Source organism: Selaginella moellendorffii, unplaced genomic scaffold, assembly GCF_000143415.4.
Source record: "Selaginella moellendorffii unplaced genomic scaffold, v1.0 SELMOscaffold_0, whole genome shotgun sequence".
Lineage (NCBI taxonomy): Eukaryota > Viridiplantae > Streptophyta > Lycopodiopsida > Selaginellales > Selaginellaceae > Selaginella > Selaginella moellendorffii.
This window is the reverse complement of record NW_003314261.1, coordinates 904,185-923,053: the sequence shown is the minus strand read 5'-3', so window position 1 is coordinate 923,053 and position 18,869 is coordinate 904,185. Positions and strand designations below refer to the sequence as shown.

General features: G+C 46.6%; 3 protein-coding genes across 4 annotated transcripts; 2 read left to right on the top strand and 1 right to left on the bottom strand.

The window, feature by feature from the left end:
* The first annotated feature begins 16 nt into the window (after nucleotides 1–16).
* LOC9663095 lies at nucleotides 17–1,904 on the top strand. The gene is made up of 4 exons (XM_024670034.1): nucleotides 17–824; nucleotides 892–1,061; nucleotides 1,123–1,704; nucleotides 1,759–1,904. Exons 1-4 carry the CDS (start codon nucleotides 208–210, stop codon nucleotides 1,800–1,802), a joined length of 1,413 nt encoding a protein of 470 aa, XP_024525802.1. The 5' UTR covers nucleotides 17–207; the 3' UTR covers nucleotides 1,803–1,904.
* A 13-nt stretch (nucleotides 1,905–1,917) lies between these two features.
* On the top strand, nucleotides 1,918–4,363 carry LOC9663094 (heparan-alpha-glucosaminide N-acetyltransferase). Of its 2 annotated transcripts, none has more exons than XM_024670022.1 (14): nucleotides 1,918–1,992; nucleotides 2,104–2,314; nucleotides 2,377–2,514; nucleotides 2,570–2,651; nucleotides 2,708–2,784; nucleotides 2,840–2,955; nucleotides 3,012–3,108; nucleotides 3,174–3,290; nucleotides 3,349–3,440; nucleotides 3,494–3,560; nucleotides 3,621–3,702; nucleotides 3,759–3,850; nucleotides 3,922–4,065; nucleotides 4,140–4,363. In XM_024670022.1, the coding sequence occupies exons 1-14, from the start codon at nucleotides 1,943–1,945 to the stop codon at nucleotides 4,284–4,286; spliced, it is 1,512 nt and encodes a 503-aa protein (XP_024525790.1). In that variant the 5' UTR covers nucleotides 1,918–1,942; the 3' UTR covers nucleotides 4,287–4,363. The 2 variants fall into 2 exon arrangements, with proteins under 2 accessions (XP_024525790.1, XP_024525796.1); XM_024670028.1 differs by having other exon boundaries at nucleotides 1,934–1,992; nucleotides 2,076–2,314.
* A 4,846-nt stretch (nucleotides 4,364–9,209) lies between these two features.
* Nucleotides 9,210–12,286, bottom strand: LOC9663093 (pentatricopeptide repeat-containing protein At3g24000, mitochondrial). The gene is made up of 2 exons (XM_024676438.1): nucleotides 10,812–12,286; nucleotides 9,210–10,746 (listed from the first exon to the last, which is right to left on the bottom strand). Exons 1-2 carry the CDS (start codon nucleotides 12,284–12,286, stop codon nucleotides 9,624–9,626), a joined length of 2,598 nt encoding a protein of 865 aa, XP_024532206.1. The 3' UTR covers nucleotides 9,210–9,623.
* Between the last annotated feature and the right edge of the window lie 6,583 nt (nucleotides 12,287–18,869).

Sequence of the window (18,869 nt, the reverse complement as noted above, 5' to 3'; positions counted from 1 at the left end):
TGACACTAGGGGAAGGGTTTTAGTAGCTAGAGCTTCTTCGTTGTGAGGTAGGCCGCCAACAGGGCGCTTTCTTGGATCTCGTGAAGAAGAAGCTGTTAGATTGGGATCCAATGCGATTTTCTTCGCGTTCTAGCGATCGATCTTCAAGCTCTGGCGACGAATCGAGGTTAATCTCGTGAAATATTCCAGGCTCTCCAGTCCGGCACGATGATCCCGAGATCATGGGGATCTCGCCTCTCGATCTCGCTTCTCCTCATCAATTTGGCAGCGATTATGGAGAAAGCCGACGAATCGCTCCTGCCGGCCGTGTACAAGGAAGTAGCGCAGACATTCCATGCCACTCCATCGGAGCTAGGGGCTCTCACTTTCATCCGGGCCCTGGTCCAAGCGATATTCTCCCCGGCGGCAGGGATCTTGTCGATGCGCTACAATCGTCCGGCAGTGATTGGCCTGGGCACGATCTTTTGGGCATTCTCCACCGCCGCCGTGGCCTTCTCCCAGAATTTCTCCCAGTGCGCGTGGTCCAGGGCCGTCAATGGCATCGGTCTCGCCATCGTGATCCCCGCAACGCAGTCTTTTATCGCGGATAGCTACTTGGATGGTGGTAGAGGCGTCGCGTTTGGATGGCTCAATCTGGTGGGATCCTTGGGGGGGATTGGGGGAAGCATGGCCGCGACTATCATGGCCGGCTATGAGATTGCTGGAATGCCTGGATGGCGCTTCGCGTTTATCCTCATGGCTTTGCTCAGTGCTTTCATCGGGTGGCTGGTTCATCAGTTTGTCATCGATCCAAGAGGGGGATCAAGCCTTCCGTCTTCGATGCTGTAAGTTCTTTCGGTTCTTTCTCTGGTGTTCTAAGCTCTCTCTCTGTCTGTCTTTTTTTTTTTGTAGTCGGAGTGAGAAGGAGATGAAAGCTCTCCCAAACATTTGGAGGGACTCCTTCTCTGCGATCAACAACATCGTGAGGGTACGGACTTTTCAGCTGATAGTCTTGCAAGGACTTGTTGGATCATTTCCTTGGACAGCGATGGTGTTCTTCACAATGTGGTTCCAACTTATTGGCAAGCTTTCCTATCGATTTTTTTCTCTCGTTTTCCTGACTCGTGGCTACCTCTTTCCCAGGCTTTGGACACAAAGGAGCAGCAATGCTAGTCGGACTCTTCTCCATGGGAAATGCCTTTGGCGCTCTCCTCGGTGGCTGGATCGGTGACCAGGCGGCTCGGAGATATCCAAACTCGGGCCGGATTATGTGTGCGCAGTTCAGCTCGTTCATGGGAATCCCATTCTCGTGGCTGCTGCTCCACGGACTCCCGCAAGAACCAGGTCTCTGGTACGCCTTCGCAGTTACTCTCGTTTGCATGGGACTTATCATCAGCTGGAACCAAGCTTGTGCCAACAATCCCATGTTTGCAGACGTGGTTCCTCCCAAGCACAGAACGATGATTTACGCTTTCGACCGGGCCTTTGAGGGAGCTTTCTCGGCCATGGCCGCTCCTCTCGTGGGAATTCTGGCCGAGCAAGTCTATGGATACAGGCGAGGAGTGATTATCACGGAAGTTGGCTCCAGAGAGGAAGCCATTGCTCTATCCAGGGGACTGTTTGCGATGATGGCTATACCTTTCGGGATTTGCTGCCTCTCCTACACTCCCCTTTACAGGACTTACAAGCTCGACAGGCTCAGGCCGATGGGAGCTCAACACCAGAGTGATTCTTCTATAAACTTTTGATAAATTCATCCCTCACGTTTGGATTTAACAGGTGACTTTGAATCGAGTGAAAAGATGACTGATCAGGAAGGGTGATAACTTACTTGGTCGACGCAAAAGGATACAGCGTTGGCAAGCCAACTGTAAGATCCTTCTCTGTTACAGTAGTACTGTAATATGAATCATTTTAACACCAAAGCTTTCGTGTTCTTGCCGCCAATTTTTTCCCCGCGAGAATGGCGACGAGTTATGGCTGCGGATTCCAAGCGACTGCCGTCCTAAACAGGTATGCTCGACAAAACAAATGCTGTCAACAGCTTCTTTTGTTTTTGTTAGCTAAGAGAAACTTAGAAGAAGCTCTCACTTAAGTTTTGTGTCTGGATGTTGTTCTCGTGAGAGCTTTGCTTTGGGGCGCAATGGCAGAGCAAGGAGAAGTTCACGAGAAATTAGAGGGTCATGACACTAAAGAGCACAAGATTTCCTTCCACGAAGAAGACCGCCATGTCAAGAAAGAGTCTCTTCTCAATGAGGATCAAGCAGTAGCTGTGCCACTCAAGAAGCCTGTTCGCATCGCTACACTGGACGTTTTCCGTGGCCTCACAGTAGCGGTAAGTAGAGCTCTCAAGTTCTCTTCTTTATCCAATTCTAACTTCTGATGGTTTGGTTCTAGCTTATGGTGTTGGTGGATGATGCCGGTGGAGAGTGGCCAAGAATCAATCACTCGCCATGGAATGGATGCACGCTTGCTGATCTTGTGATGCCATTTTTTCTCTTCATTGTGGGTGTAGCTATCGCTCTTGCGTTAAAGGTAGACCTCTAAGACTGTGACCTTTAGATTTTAATCCCATCTCCTTTGTGTGCAGAGAATCCCGGACCAGGTGGCAGCAACACAAAAGGTCGTGATAAGAACTCTCAAGCTTCTTTTCTGGGGACTGCTGCTTCAAGGTACTCACACATTTGACATGAGAAATTGTGAATCTTTTTCCTTGTTTCATTTGTAGGTGGCTTTTCTCACGCACCGGACGATCTAAGTTATGGAGTTGACATGAGAAAAATTCGGTGGTGTGGCATTCTTCAAGTGAGCTTTAGCTTTTGTATTTCATTTCCTTTGGCTATAGATGTGTATTTTCCAGCGCATTGCCTTTGGCTACCTGATAGTTGCTCTGGTGGAGATCGCTACAACCAAGAGCCGGTCGTTGGAATTGCCAAAAGGCCAGTTTGGAATTTTCAAGCTCTACAAATGGCACTGGTAAGTTTTCTTAATCTCGTATAAATATCTCTACTGGCAACTTTGTATGGTATCAGGGCCTGCGCGTTGGCTGTTGTTATAATCTATCACTCGGTTGCCTATGGGCTCTACGTCCCTGACTGGCACTTCATAGATTCGGGTCATCGTTTTGTTGTAAGTCTGGCAAAGTTTGTTTTTTCTTCCCAAATAAATGTCCTCTTTTTCTCATTCGCCATCAGGTTCAATGTGGTGTTCGAGGAGATATTGGCCCCGCTTGCAATGCAGTTGGACATATCGATCGCACGATTCTTGGAATCAATCATCTCTACCAAAGTCCCGAGTGGACAAGAACTCAGGTACTTGAACATTCTATTCTTTTTAGAATCAACGGAAACTTTGGTGTTGTCTTCTCAGTCTTGTGATTTGGATTCACCGGCAGAAGGCGATCCTCCCGCTAATGCTCCAGCTTGGTGCAAAGCTCCATTTGAACCAGAAGGGATTTTAAGGTTCGAGATTTTCTTGCTGCTATATTTCTTGCTCACCATGTCGACGTCTATAGCTCAATCTCGGCAATTCTAAGCTGTATAATTGGGATCCATTATGGACACGTCCTCATACACTTCAAGGTACTCGTGCTAGCTTCGCAAAGTTTGCTAGTATATATTCTTTTCCTTCTTTCTCTGAAGGGACATATGAAGCGAGTTTTGCACTGGACGATCCCTGCAGCCGCGCTTCTCGTCCTTGCAACTATTCTCCACTTCACTCATGGTAACAATCTCTCTTTCTCAAGCCGAAGTTAAAGTTTTCTCGAATGGTGATCTCAGCGATTCCACTCAACAAGCAACTCTACAGCTTCAGCTACGTGTGCTTCACAGCTGGAGCTGCCGGAATGATTTTCTCGCTGCTCTACGTCGTGGTAACGAAAGATACTCCTTTGTTTCTTACTGCCACGAAATCCTCAGGTCTCTCTCTCTTTCTGAATGGCAGATTGATATCTTTGGCATCAACCAGCCGACTTTGATCTTCCAGTGGATGGGACTCAACGCAATGTTCGTGTTTGTGATGGCTGCCTCTGGAATCGCTGCCGCCTTCGTCAATGGCTGGTACTGGCACGATCCCAGCAACAATCTGGTATGAAGAAGTTCTTCGCTTGGTTTTCTCTCACTCACGAGAGCTCCAATGATGCTCAAATGTTTTGCTCGCAGGTAAACTGGATCAAGAAGCATGTTTTTGTGAACGTGTGGCATTCCCAGCGAGTTGGAACGCTGCTTTACGTTTTAATCGCAGAGATCCTGTTCTGGGGACTCGTCTCTGGCATTTTGCACTGGCGAGGTATCTATTGGAAACTCTGAAGTGAAAATACTCCGCTTAAACCTCGAGTCCAAACCCCCTTTTGTTAACCACTGTAATATGTTGGTTTTGGGGTGTCGATCATTTACGTATTTTTGTCTAATTTCTCACGCTGAGAGGAACATGGCAGCGGCTATGATCACAATCACTGCTTCTCTTCGTGTCTCAGATTCCACACAGACGGTTTCCATCACCGAAAGTGTACACTGGAGTGATATCAGCAACGCAGTCCGTCAATTCCGCAAATGTTCTTAGGCCTAGTAAGTTCAAGACTTGGAAAACTTTCTTCCTTTCCCTAGCCTTCGGTATAAATTCTAGGTGCGCTTGCCGGCATCGTCTCACAGTGATGTTTGTAGGGCCAAAATTCCGGACGGAGCGGAGTCTAGGGAGCTCAAGGTAGGATCTTACGCTGCTACTTCTTTGAATCCTCCGAAGTTCATCACAAAGGTTGCCGTTTTATGTTTTTTTTTCCAGCGATGGGGAACTATCGGCGTCCCTCTTGTATTTCATATGCTTCTTTCGTTTTGTTCTTGTGGAAGATTCTAGTCTTTTCCATGTTGTGAGGGATGGCTCATCAAACTCCTCGAGCGAAGGCTGCCACCGTCGACGTGCCCAGCGGTCGCATTTTCCAAGCCGGCAGTCGATGACATGAAGCACCTTCACCGTTTTTCCAGCTATGCCAAAGAAAGAGCTGAAATGGTAACAAAGCCTAGCATTGCGGCTGAGGAAAGTCCCTCTCCTGTCCAAGGGTGAGCTTCCGAGACATAATTAGAGTCTTTCGATTCTTCGTAATGGACAAACCATGTGTTGATGTAGTTTGATAGAAAGCCGAATTTAAGCTTGTTCCTCTGCAAATACCCAGTAAGTTGACCAATGATGTGATAATACGGACCTCCTGACGGATGAGGATCTCGCTTCCCCAACTTTGGGCTGGGTTGATGTTGCACCCATTTCTGATGCAATTCCTCGTATGAGCTGACCATGTTTTCATCTCACCTGGAGACAATGGTTTCCATTTCCCATCTTGTAGCACGAAAGCTAGTAGATGATCCGGCATTCCTTGAAAACCTGGACTAACAAGAGACTTGGAGGCCTTGGAGGCTCTGAATGAGCTCCATTGCAATGGCAGAGCATATGCATGTTGTAAGATTATCGATGCCACTTCTAAAGCTTGACTAAGTGCACTCTGTAGGCATATTTCTTGGACAGCATGCACAGTGTGTTGATTGAAGGCAGGGATCCGAATTACATAGTCTGGATCAAGAAGTAGCAACAAGTGTTTCTTCAGCTCATCAAATTCGGACCAGGGGCGCATTTTGCCTGGAAACCATTTCAGTGCTTTGTTTTTGTGCGTTGATCGATTCATTTGCGGAGCAATGTCGACGTGAGGCAATCGTCCTAGAACGATTTCTCTAATTGTCTTTTCCTCGGATCTTGGCCATCTCCGAAGAAGCGGAGACCAGTCCATTGAGAGCAGCGAGTCAAGTATCCAAGATCAATGGGTTCTTCGCATTGCTGCTAAACGAGCACTGAACTTGTGATGACAGCTCCTGGCATTTTTGGCGGCGCTAGATACCCCCAGAACGCATCCGATCACCGGCGTCACACGTCCCCTTTTCGGAGATTGCAACCAAATCCGAGCTGCTGCGTGTGCAAGATTGATCGATCCTACGCGTCCGGCGGTTGCAACCTCAAATTCGAGCTTCGGCGTGTGCAAGATTGATCGATCACACTGGTTATTGGCTCTCAGGAACAAAGATCGCTCCTTTAGAGCAACCGGGCTGCCATGAGACACTATGCGTTGAAAGATCGCTACTTTAGCCCTGCCGCTGCTCCGGAAGAAGCCCCAGACCCGACATACGCTCACCGCGTTCTCGAGCTCCCGCTCAGCGAGCGCGACGATCCTCTGTAAGACCTCCGATCAGGATCCCGGAGGCCTTAAGGCGCTTCCTTGTGCTAGCTAAAAGCTCGGGCAGGATCCCGGAGGCAAGGTGCTTCCTTGTGCTAGCTACAAGCACGGGCTTTCTTGCTGATCTGATCAAGCGAGCGCGAGCCAAGCAGATGCGGCTTTGCCATACATTTCATCAACGCAAAACGGAAAGAGACCGTACATTTCCACACCGCAGAGAGACAACCTTGTACCTTGTCAAAACAATGCGCGCCCGAGAGAGAGAGAGAGATGCCACAAAAACCCGGTGAAGAAGAAGTGCCTGTTGGTTTAATCAGGGCCGTCTGATCTCTGAGATCCGACGGCTGTGAGGCGGGTTAATTTCTAAGTTTTGAAAAGAAACCTAGGCAAATGGCAGAAGAAGTGCAATACAGGGTAAGCCGCTTAGCTGCGAGTAGAGCTCTGGAATTACTTCATGTGCCCCAGAAAAGTGGTGTAAGGCGTGATGAAGATGGCCCCTTCCTACATGCTAGGGATCTCCTTGGTTGCCCGTTTGTGCGGCCGCTTATTAGCAGCAACGTTTCAGTGGGACGAAGTATTGCCACTGCTGATTGGGGAGTAGGGCGGGAGCTATTCCCAGCCAAGCTATATGTATGGAATAACATCCATGAGCTGGTCGATCGCTTTGTTGCGAGAGAGATCGATGAAACAGAGGAGGTCTTTTTTGTGCCTGAGCGGCATCGACAAGCTCATCCTGTGGATTCTCTAGCTGCGATGGCGGTTATCGGCAGCCGACTCTCCGAGCGGTTGCCGCAGGTCTTTACAGGGCGCTTGGTTCCCGAGCTTAGCATCATGTTGGCAGGCAACAATCGAAGTGTAAGACCCCGGGGTTGTTTTGTAGGAGTAATTCATTTGGAGCTTGAGGGATTGGGTGTGCAAGACATCGTTGCGAATTTAGAACGTGGTTCTCGCTTCAGAGAAGCTATGGAAAGGGTTTTCTGCTACTGTCAGCAATGGGAAACAAATTATGGAGTTATTGTTGGTGCGCGCCATGTATGGTTTTGCGTCAAGCATGGCCACGATGGCTTTGCCATGGCCGAGCCCATGAAGCTCTATGACGTGCCAATGAAATACTTTTGGTATCTCATCTTCTCTGGTGTAGCCGATGCCACCGAGTCACAGCATGATCCATACATTTGTGAGGAGCTCCCGATGCTACGTGTGATACTGCCCAAGGATTTCAACAAGCTTGTCAAGCGCAACATGAAGAACCTAGCAAGCGAGTTGGCATACATCTCCACAGCAAAGGTGCACAAGAAGCTTAAGTTTTGGAGGTTTGAGGAGTTTTACAGGGAGTTCCAGCAGGGAATGGTGTTGTCTTCGAAAGTGGCAAGGGCAGTGTACAGAGGATCTGAGAAAGTGGTGGTGAAGATGGTGGACATGTCTCAACCGGATTCAAAGGTTGGTGCTGCCATGCTGTTTGTCCGGGAGATTCTCATGTATTCTAGGCTCAAAGCCATGCAAGGTCGTGGAGTTCCCAAGCTCTTAGAGTATGGCGTCCTCAATGGGGATATGTTCTCAGTGATTGTCATGTCTGATGAAGGTGATAGTACTCTTCCTTGCCGAACATATCCCCAACTCAAAAAGCCTGCCACAAGAGTGTTGCGCGAGATTTACCAGTGTGGTGCTTATCATGGGACTTTTGAGGTTTCAGATGTTGTGGTCTCTGTGGACCGTGATCTACCACCCAAAGTTAGCATTGTGGGCTTCTCCTTGGGTGGCATTGTCTCAATTGAGCATAATCCTTGGAGGGATGAGCTGAGTTGTGTCATGTCAGCTATTGGAATCATGGAGGAGTCATCATTGGAAGAAGATGGCACCGAGGATGAGGAGAATGAAGATTACTACTCTAGCATGGAAAGCCCCTAGGTAGTTTTGCACGCTCATTTTCATTTCAAGAGTTGAATTCCCTTGTTGGTTTTAATGCTTCTTTTCATTTCAAGGGAACCAAAAGCGAGACTTCTAAAGTCTAGCTAGCCTCCCTTGACTTTTTGATCTTGATCTTGCCTTAAGGACAATAGTGGGAACGATTTCCTCCACCTTAAGTCAAAGGACGCTAGCTAGAGTAGGCCAAAGATTGTAAGAACTCCTCAGGCCTGTTCTCTTGCCTGGACAGTTCTTGTTCACCTTCCTCTCCTCGACCTTCCCTGTCGGTTCTGGGAACCTCATGACCTTGCGGGTCTCAAACCTGACCAGCATTCTCGTTGCTTTGAATCTTGAGAATCTTGTTGTAGATGTGGACGTCTCCACGGTACTGGAAGAAATAAAAATGCCTCAGAGAAGAGTAAATTTACTCACGAAAGAATCACAATGATAGAAGAACTGAACCAGGAAGGAATAACATTTTCTACATCCACTCGAAATGGGCGCTTGGTGGCGGCCGACGTCCGAGTAGGCCGAAACCAAAGCTGTCCACGAGCACACGTCTTTGTGAGGTATCTCGTAGAAAAGCTCGCGAGCGGTCTCAAGCTTCCCGAGGAAACTCAGAAGAGCGCTTGCAACGCCAGCGTTGAGAGTGGCGGCAGCTGCGTCTGCATTTGCATGTACCAAAGCTCCCAGTCGCAAGTGTCCACAGGCAGCGTAGGAGTTGAGAGCTTCCACAATTGCACTTTGCTCCTTCCAGCTGCATTCGTTGGAGCAACTCGATGTCCAGAGTTTTCGTGTTTAAACACGATCAAGTTGACGGGATCCGCAAAATATTTTGACTAAAAGCGTTCCAGATGGGTCTCAAATGGTGTTGATGACAGTCTTCTGTTTCACTTGTCGCGCTGTAACGTGACTCTATTTAACGACCGTGTGATTTTACAGTGGGTATCGCCAAGAATTTGTGGTTTAACTAAAGGTTATCAAACAAACTGATCGATCAGACCATTCTCAAAACCAGGAACGCATCTTCTAAACTTCCACACACTAACGATCGTGCTTCAAGAATCCAACCTTCAATAGGTTTCCCAGAGTCTACACTCCGCAAAGCAAAAAAAGAAAAGAAAATCTGGTAACAAACCTTGTAGAAGCCAAAACAACATCTCGCAAAAGCGAACGTAGAAAACATCCCGATCCTGACGACAATATCCATCCAAAGCAAGTGTACTTTCTCTGGCAAGCTCATAGATAAGCTTACCTTCGTCGACGATTCCACCAGCAATTGAGATGAAAGTCACCTTGTTTGTTGCAACACCTTCCAATTGCATCTGGCAAATCATCCCAGAGCCTGCGCGAAGCGAGAATGCTGGATATAACGATCATGCTCGAGTTGCTTCGATCAAAAACGTCCTTGGAACGTTCCAAGCTGCCACATTTCCCATATGGTCACCGATGCAATCACCACAAACAAGTCAGCCTCAAGAACTTCAACTTTCCCAGATTCTAAGTAAGCAAAGAGAATATCTTGTTACCAGTAGTCTCCACAGGAGCAAATCCCACCTTCAAAGTGATGAAACCGAGTTCCATCTCGGACAATAATCCGCCGGCCTGTGATCTTCGACGCCAGTTTCCCAACAGTATGACAGTCCGAGCACACCCTCAAGTTTTTGATGATCCTCAGCGTCGATCCTGGCGGGCTTGTGATCAACCCAAAACCCATGGCCATCTTCTCGCTGTGAAACTTGAGCAGCTCCTCTTTCTTGTCATCGCTCACGTCGTGGAAAACGTCCCTGGTATCTGGAACATATCCTTCCTCCTCCTTCATCCGAGAGTAAAGACGCTCAAGCTCCGCCCGGATCTCCAAGTTCCGTGGGTTTGATGTATCTCCCACTGAAAACTCGTAGATTTTGTCCCTGTACTCGATGGAGCTGCAGCCTGTTTGCCTCTTGACTCCTTTCTTCCTCATGTATCTCCTCAGCTTTGCAACATCATCCCATCTTCCAGCGGCAGCGTACATATTGTTGAGCAGTACGTAAGAGCCTGGATTCTCCGGCTCAAGCGCCACGATCCTCTTGGTAAAAGCTTTGCCGCGCCTCACGTCCCCATGAACTTTACAGCCACCCAGCAGCGTCACCAAGGCCACGAAGCTGACTTTGAATGGCATCGTGTGTAACACATGCTCCGCTTCTTTCAGCCACCCTGCTCGTCCCAGAAGATCTATAAACCCGACCGTGTTTTCCTCGTCTCGTTCTATGCCGAAGTCCTGGCTTAAACCCATGAAGTAGTCGATCCCTTCGTACAGTCGTCCACCGTGGCTGCAGGCGTGAAGAACACTTGAAGCGGTCACCTCGTTCTGTGCTATCCCCTGTAAGTTCATCAGGTGCGAGAGCTCCAAGGCTTCTTCGGCGTGGCCGTGTTGAGCGCTTGCAGCGATCATTGCGCTCCACGAAACCACGTCCTTGTTTGAAATGCCATCGAAGGATTTCTTTGCGTCGGCCAGGCTTCCGCACTTGGCGTACATGTTCACCAGTGCTGTTCCGAGAATGACGTCCTTCTCGAAACCACAGGAAGTGCTGCATTCGTGGATAAATTTTCCTTCTCTGAGGGCTCCCAGACTGGCACACGAGTCTACCACGCTGGAAAACGTGAACCTGTATGCAAAGCAAACGATGAACCGTCAGAAAGAAGGAAAAAAAATAGAAGGTATTTCACGTACCTGTCAGGAGTGAAGCCCTCGAGTAACATATTCTTATAGAGAAACAAGGCGTCCTTCCCCTTATCAAACTGTGCATAAGCGGCGAGCATCGTGTTCCAAGCTCCGAGTTCTTTCTTCTCGATGCTGTAAAAGTACCTCCGTGCGCTCTCCAAACTCCCACACCTTGTATACATGCTTATCAGATTGTTCTGCATTGCAAAGTCCCTGTCAAACCCCCTAGCAGTGATCCTTACGTGTAGCATTCTCCCATCTTCCAGCCTCTTGGGACTCGCACACGCTCCCAGAATGCTGGAGAAAGTGTAGATATCCGGAGTGTGGCCCAGCGTGCACATCCTGTGGAACAAAGAAAACGCGTCCTTGTCATGTCCATAGAGAGTGTAAGCAGCGATCATCGCATTCCAGCTTACCACGTCCTTGACATCCATGGTGAGGAACAAGCTCTTGGAATCCTTCAAGCTGCCACACTTTGCATACATGGTGATGAGAGCGTTTCTCACACTTATGTTTCCAAAGTGCTTGCTCTCAAGTATGTGCTTGTGGATGTGCTTGCCGTCGAGCAGAAAATCCGGACTGGAGCAAGCTCCAAGGATTGCTGCGTACGTGAAAGCATCTGGCTCCAGCCCCTGCGATCGCATCTTCCAGTAAGTATCAAGAGCCAAATCGTTCTTGCCATGACGAACATACGCACCTATCATGGCAGTCACCGAGATAATGTCTCGCATAGCTCCCATGGACCGAAAGACGCTCTCGGCCTCCTCTAGGCACCCGCACTTCGCGAAGAGATGGATCAAAGACGTGGCTACCACCACGTCCTTCTCAAATCCAAGCTCCTCGGCTTTTCGCTGGACCATTCTCCCTTCTTCCACGTCCAAAAGTTTCGTGCATGCCGCCAGGACGCTGGAGAGGGTGTAAGCGTCGATGGAGATCTCTTCTCTCACCATCTCCTTGTAAACTTCCAGTGCCTCTTGGTACATAGCGTTCTGGACGTAGCACTCGACAAGGATGCTCCAGGAGAAGGCGTTGCGCTGCTTGATTCGATCGAAAACCTGGCGGGCATCCTCCGGGCTTTTGCATTTCCCATACATTTGGATGATCATATTGGCCAAGAATGTGTCGTGCTCGTCGTCCGCGTGATCCCTGATGTGCTCGTGGACGAGCTTGCCATCGATCAGAGCCCTCTCTTGGCCGCATTTCTTGAGCAATTTCACGTACTCGGGGAAATCCAGGGCGGATTTCGCCTCGGAGAGGCTGCTCTCCAGGCCGGGAATCCGATAGAACTTCCACAGAGGATATTTCTCCTCGAATCTTACCGGGCCCTTGATCCTCCAGGGCTCGCGCTCCTCGCGCTCCTCGCGCGGAAGCTCCTTCCATCGCCTGCGATCTTCGACCTTGCGGCGCAGCTCCCGGCTCTGGATGCGCTCCTTGGCAGGGCTCACCTCCTTGACAAGCGGGAGAGGCCCGAGGCAACCCTCCATAGCAAAGATAACCTAATTTATGATTTGATGAATATGCTTTACTTCAAAATCAGCATATTCTTTTATTAAGCACGCTTTAAAAAATAGGATGTATAAATCTCTTTTTTCCAATTATGTAAAATCAAGTTGTGAGTGCATGAAATATAGAATGGGAATACAAAAATGTGCATATCAGTTATCCCAAAAACCATAATTTATATATAAGAGGGAATAATTTTGATTAAAACCAATCTAACAACTACCAAAATCCCACTATATTAATATTAATATACAACTGTATACTTGGACTTTCCTTTTGGAATAATGAAAGATCATCAAAGTTTTCTCGTAAATGGGCTGAAATCTAAAGGAACATCAAGAGGAGGCATTAGTGGATTTGTATGTGATATTAATTGTTCCTAATCCCTTATACGAAGTGTTTCAATTATTGCACATACACAATTTCTGAAGGATCGATCTGTTAGATGTTATGCTAAACTTTATAAACTTGCAGGACAACTTGCCTCAACACCTAATATGGTCATTTTAACTGAGCAAAGAGCCCTTTAGATAAATCATGTACTATATAATAAGGAAACAGACTAATACCAAGTCATCCACTTTGTACTCCATAAGTGGATAATGATGAGAGTTGTAATGCAGTTGTTGCCCCACTTATATACAGCCCAAGTGTTCAGTAAACTTTGCTCGAACAAGCGGAAGAATGCTCGTCAAATATTGATCCCACGATTTAGCATTGGCAGCTCATGATAATCGTGAAGGTAAACCTAACTCTGTTGGTAATATTGGATCATGACCATATAAGAATTTATATAATGAAGCATCAACAAAACTTTGCACCCCTGTGATATATACACACTAAAGAGACAGCAAATAACCATCTCAATCCAAGTGTTGAAAGATTATGTACTTTGTGATTATCCCTTTGAATGACCGAACGAGCCATTTCACCAAACTGTTTAACTACGGATGATAAGCACTCGTGAAAGTGTGGCTTATCCTCAACCAAGACATTGAAACATGAAATGCCTCAACCATAAATACGGGACTATTATCCAAAAGAATACGCTCTAGACAAAAATATTGAAACACCATTTGATTGAGGATGAAGTATCTAACAATAGTTGCAAAGGCACTCATAAAAGCACCAACTTCCACTCAGCAAGTCAAATAACTAGAAGCATAATAACATACTCATTGCTAACAGTTGATCGTGGAAAAGGTCCCATAAAATCAAACACCACCAACTCAAACAAATGAGAAATTATAATTGACTCTAACCATCCTTCCACAACACAAGGGGGAGTATAACAAGCTTGGCACCAAATGCAATTACGCACATACTGGATAACATCACATTGCATCTTTAGCCTATGTAACTTCTCGGTCATACAATGATATCCTATATACCTACCTAGAACAGAAGAATTATGGTAGGCATGAAGAAACTATGGAATAAAAATTGAAGGCACCACTAACTGTAAATGATCATCAGGATCCGTCCTCACAAAATAAAGAAAGTCGTCTTCAAGGTGATGTTGAGAATGTAAATGCTGAAATGATAAGTCATTAGTAAGTGATGCAAAATTCTCAAACCCATATCAAAGCATTCGAATCTATAGCTCAATCTTTTGAGCCTCGCAAACTTCATCAAGATAAGGTAAATTTTGCTCTACACCTTATAGACACTGAAAATCAAGTACAACAACCATTGACAACATAAAATCTTTGTTCAGAAAATCCACAAATGTTGGAACAACAAGCTTATAAAAAACATAAGAAGAGAGTGAAGAAGAAAGAAGAGCTCGAAAAAGGCCATTAGCATCAGCCATAAAACTCCTCGGGCGATGAACAACATGAAAATTATGTATTTGAAGCTTCAAAGCCCACTGAGTAATACGACCAACCAAATTCTTCTACTTCAATAATGAAGTAACGACAGTATGATCACCTAGTAATATCCTAGAACCATGTAGATATAAATAAAATTTCTTGAAACCCTAAACTACTGCTAAACACTCTTTTGTCGTGGAGTAGTTCACCTCCGCTAGTTATAATGTGCAATGGGATGGTGCTAACTAAGCACATTTAGGCTCTCTTGCATCAACACACCTCCAAGACCAATATAAAAAACATCTATGTGCAAAATAAAAAATCAAGTGTAGTCAAGATACACCAAAACCAAAGGAGTCGTCAATAACTCCTTGAAATCTATAAACGCTTGCTCATAGTTTACAGACCAAATGAAAAATGACTTTAGCAATGCTTACAACAGTGTTGTGCGATTAGAAAGATAATCCACAAAACGACCGAGATATTACACCTTGCCCAGGAAGCGCTGCACATCATTCACACACTTCAGAGTAGGGAACTTTAGATTAGCCACAAGTTTGTCAGGATCAACTTACAAACCTTCACGAGAAATATAGTACCCAAGATAAGTCGTGTCCTTGAACCTAAACACACATTTCGACTACTTCAACTTTAAACCAACTTCTCGTAGTCGATATAACACTTTACAAATATCATGGATATGTTCCTCTTATATCCCCTCCAAGTGGATTAAAACATTATTGATGAAGTCAGCAATCACCTCTGGCATATTGCAAAAAACCTCATCCATTATCTACTGGAAAGTCGTTGGAGCATTGTTCAAACCAAACGGCATCACCAAAAACTTGTACAAACTAAACGATATATGAAAAACAGTCTTAGGAATATCTTCTTTGGCCATTGATATTTAATAGTATCTAAAAGCAAGATCTAGCTTGGTGAACTAACAATTTCTCCCAAAACGATCTAAGAGATTAACTATGTGAGGAAAATGGTATACATTTGGGATCATTACTTCGTTTAACGGATGAAAGTCAATGCAGAAATAAATACTCCTATGAGGCTTCATCACAAAATGAGGTTCACATACCCAAGGATTTCATGACTTTCAAATAACACCCTTTTGTAACATCTTCTTGACATTTGCATGTAAAATCTTAATCTCTTTGGGTAACCTACGACAAATAGGGACTTTGATTGGAAAAGCATCTTTACTTAAAATCGGATGACATGTGGCAATCTTGGCTCTAAATGATAAGTCAAATTCAAAGAGATAAGCATACTCCTTCATAAGCCGGTCAATTGTTACAACATTGTAAACGACTAATTTTTCCATTCTACTTTAGCCACTTAACCACACCTTCGACCACTTGGAGAAGTCTCACTCACAACCTCTATAAGTCCTATTTTGGACTTGGGCTTGCTAACCTCGAGAATGGCATTCCCGCCACTTAACCTTTGCACTTGGTCCAAGTGCTCCACGTGTCTGATCCCATGACTGACACCCCAAGGTACCATTGACATATCAACCCGTTACGCTAAGGCCATGCCCATTCACCTTGGTCACATCGGTGGTCTGACACCACCTACATCATAGTCCCGTCTCTCAAAGACTAGGCTATCCATCCATGAGTGATCATCCCAGATCCACTCCTTAGCACCCTTAGGATGCCCATAGACATAGGGGATATCCTTCCTCAATATCCCCTTTCCGTTCCCCACCAAGTCCCTTTCTGCCCATGGTCGTGTTTGTCTACACTGCTACTGGATCAAGGCCCACAAGCCTGACCACTAAGTCCCACGGTCCTCTGGGACTTCCTCCTCACATGACCGTATCCTTGGTCTCTACACTATAGGACGGCTCCACTTCCTTTTCACAGTCTGGGACCTTGGGGCAACATTTCGGAACATCGTGGCATTACATGAGCCTCGTGGGTACTTTCCCTGCCTTCCGCCTTTAGGTGCTCTAGCCATGGGCTTAGAGCGAGGTTCCGTTGAGCCACGCCTGGTATCCAAGTAGGTAGTGCCACCCACACTTGGATTGGGAGCATCAGCCAGTCGATCTCCCAGGGGAACTAGAGCAGGCTCTTGAACACTTCACCAAGCCACCCCGCTTGTCGGTCCGTGTTCACTCTAGTCTTGGACTTCCTAGTGGGCAACTCATCACCCAACACTGGGTATAGCCTTCCTGGGCCAAACTAGCCTTTCCTGGCCAAACTGGCTCCACTGTAGTCCTCCCCCTTACTATACTTTTGGAGCTCACCAAACCCCCCAGGGTTTGGGAGATGAACACTTTGGGCTTTCACCCTCTTAGACTCGAACTTGGACTCGGACTCGGATTCGGACTCGGACTCAAACTTGGACTCGAACTCGGGCTTGGGCTCGGTCTCAGCCTTGGCGTCGGTCTCGGTCCCGGTCCTGGTCTTGGTCTCGGTCCCGGTCTTAGTCTCGATCTCAGTCTCAGTCTCGGTCTCGGTCTTGACTTCGGACTCTATCTCGGGTCCTTCTCAGACTCCATCTCGAATTCCATCTCGGGTCCATCTCGGACTCCACCTCGGGTCCATCTCAGACTCCATCTCGGACTCCATCTCGGGTCCATCTTGGACTCTATCTTAGTCCATATCGAACTCCATCTTGGACTCCACCTCGGGTCTATCTCAGACTTCATCTCGGACTCCATCTTGGACTCCAACTCGGGTCCATCTCAGACTCCATCTCGGACTCCATTTCGGACTTCAACTCGGGTCCATCTCGGACTCTTCCACATGTCATGTGTTGGTTCTTTTGGGTCCTTTTTTGGAGCCTCACTTATTGCTCGCTTCGTGCTTGTTCCTCGAGCTCTTTGTTGGGAGTTCCACTCCCACTCTCAACCTTTCAAGTTAGAGCTTTCAGTCCAAACGTGTTATGTTCGTTTGGCTTTCGCTTTGGCCACTACCACATGGCACCCTTTCGGCTCCACTTTGGGGCCTAGGGATTTTGTGTCTCACAACTCCACCACCCATAAACGAAGTTCAATATCCTCATCGAACAGTAAACCATTTTTATAAAGTAACACCAACATGTATTACCCTTTCCATCCTTAGCACCTAACCAATATTCGTTAATGGTATGACACCGAAGGCTCACCATGCCTTCTCCATCCTCTAAGGAGCATAGTCTCTCCAACTTAGAGGCTCATTCGACCACTTGTGGTGGTTCTCTCCATTTATTGGTTTAGTTTTCACGAAACCGGTTAGAGACACCCTCTCTAACTCAATTCCACTACTCATTCTTTGAGTAATCTCAAATTTTATCGACATAACCTTTGCACTTTAGAACTTCTTAGTTTTGACTTCTCGAAGTCAATTTCCTAGGTGTCCCCAACACCTTTCATTGCATATATTGTGCAAATTCCACTTCCTCATCCTTGAAAGTTCTCTATTTGAGGGCACTATCATCCTCCTTTCTATTCTGTGCCACCTTTAGCACTAAGTTTTAGCTATCGTAAGTTGTGCTAGAGCTGTCCACGGCTCTATCATTTGGCTACTTTGCCGCTTCCCCCCTTGGAGCTTTCACCTTTGCCAACTTGAGCAATTGGGAATCCATCCTTGGAAGAACACTTTCTTTCTCACATCCAACACATTAGTGTTACATGCCTAACTTGCCATTTGGATTGTTTCCCATGATTCCCACAGCTCTTTTCTTAGCCACTAATCTTTTGCTCTTATCCTTGATTGTTGCACCCAGCAACATAGGATCGCTACCTCCATTCTCGAGGTATCCTTTTGGTTTCATAGCAACCACTTTGTTTTGCCAAGTCTAGAGGGGGTTCACCCTTAGTACGTCTCTTTAACATTTTCTATTGTGGGTTCTATTCACGGCCTAACTTTGAGACCCTCCCATAAATCTCTTATAGAGACTATTTTCCTTGGACTTACTATGCCATCGCATTGACATAGTTCATTTCCCTTAGGTGTTCTTCCCACTTGGTCACCTTGACCAAGCCCCACCATCATCAATAGTTCAAATCAACATTTTGAACTAGGAACTTTATTCCTTAATTTCACAAGGACTTTGTCCTTGCTTAGCCATAAGACCACCTAGTGATCTAACCTTGGCACCTTAGCAGGTTTGCCAATAGGTACTAAGTCTTCTAGACCCTTTTAAATTGTTGATTATAACCCCGGGGGCATCCCCCACACTTGGCGGTGCGCCCAAGCTAACCCTTCCGGCCAAGGATCCATAGCAACTGAGACTGGGTGTCCCCATCTCATTCACCATGTACCAAAGTGTTCAAGTTAGATATACCGAGCTTTCACTCTAAGCAATCTAACCGTGCATCACAACTCCGGGGCATCCCCCGCTTGGTGGTGTGCCCAAGCCAATCCCCTCATTGAGAGTCCATGACCACCGAAATATGAGTGTCCTCATATTCCAAACCATCACCACGCTCTAGTGATTTGGGACTCGAACCCAAGCACTAGAGGGTCAGGACTCGAACCCAACCTCCGTATATGCATCTACAAACAGCATTACACAAAATGCCTGGTGTGACTCCTGTAAACGACTAAATTTTCCATTCTACTTTAATCACTTAACCACACCTTTGACCACTTGGAGGAGTTTCATTCACAACCTCCTTAAGTCCAATTCAAGACTTGGGACTTGCTAGCCTCGAGGATGGCATCCATGCCACTCATCCCTTGCACTTAGTCCAAGTGCTCCACGTGTCCAGTCCCAAAACCGACACCCAAAGGTACCACTAACATAT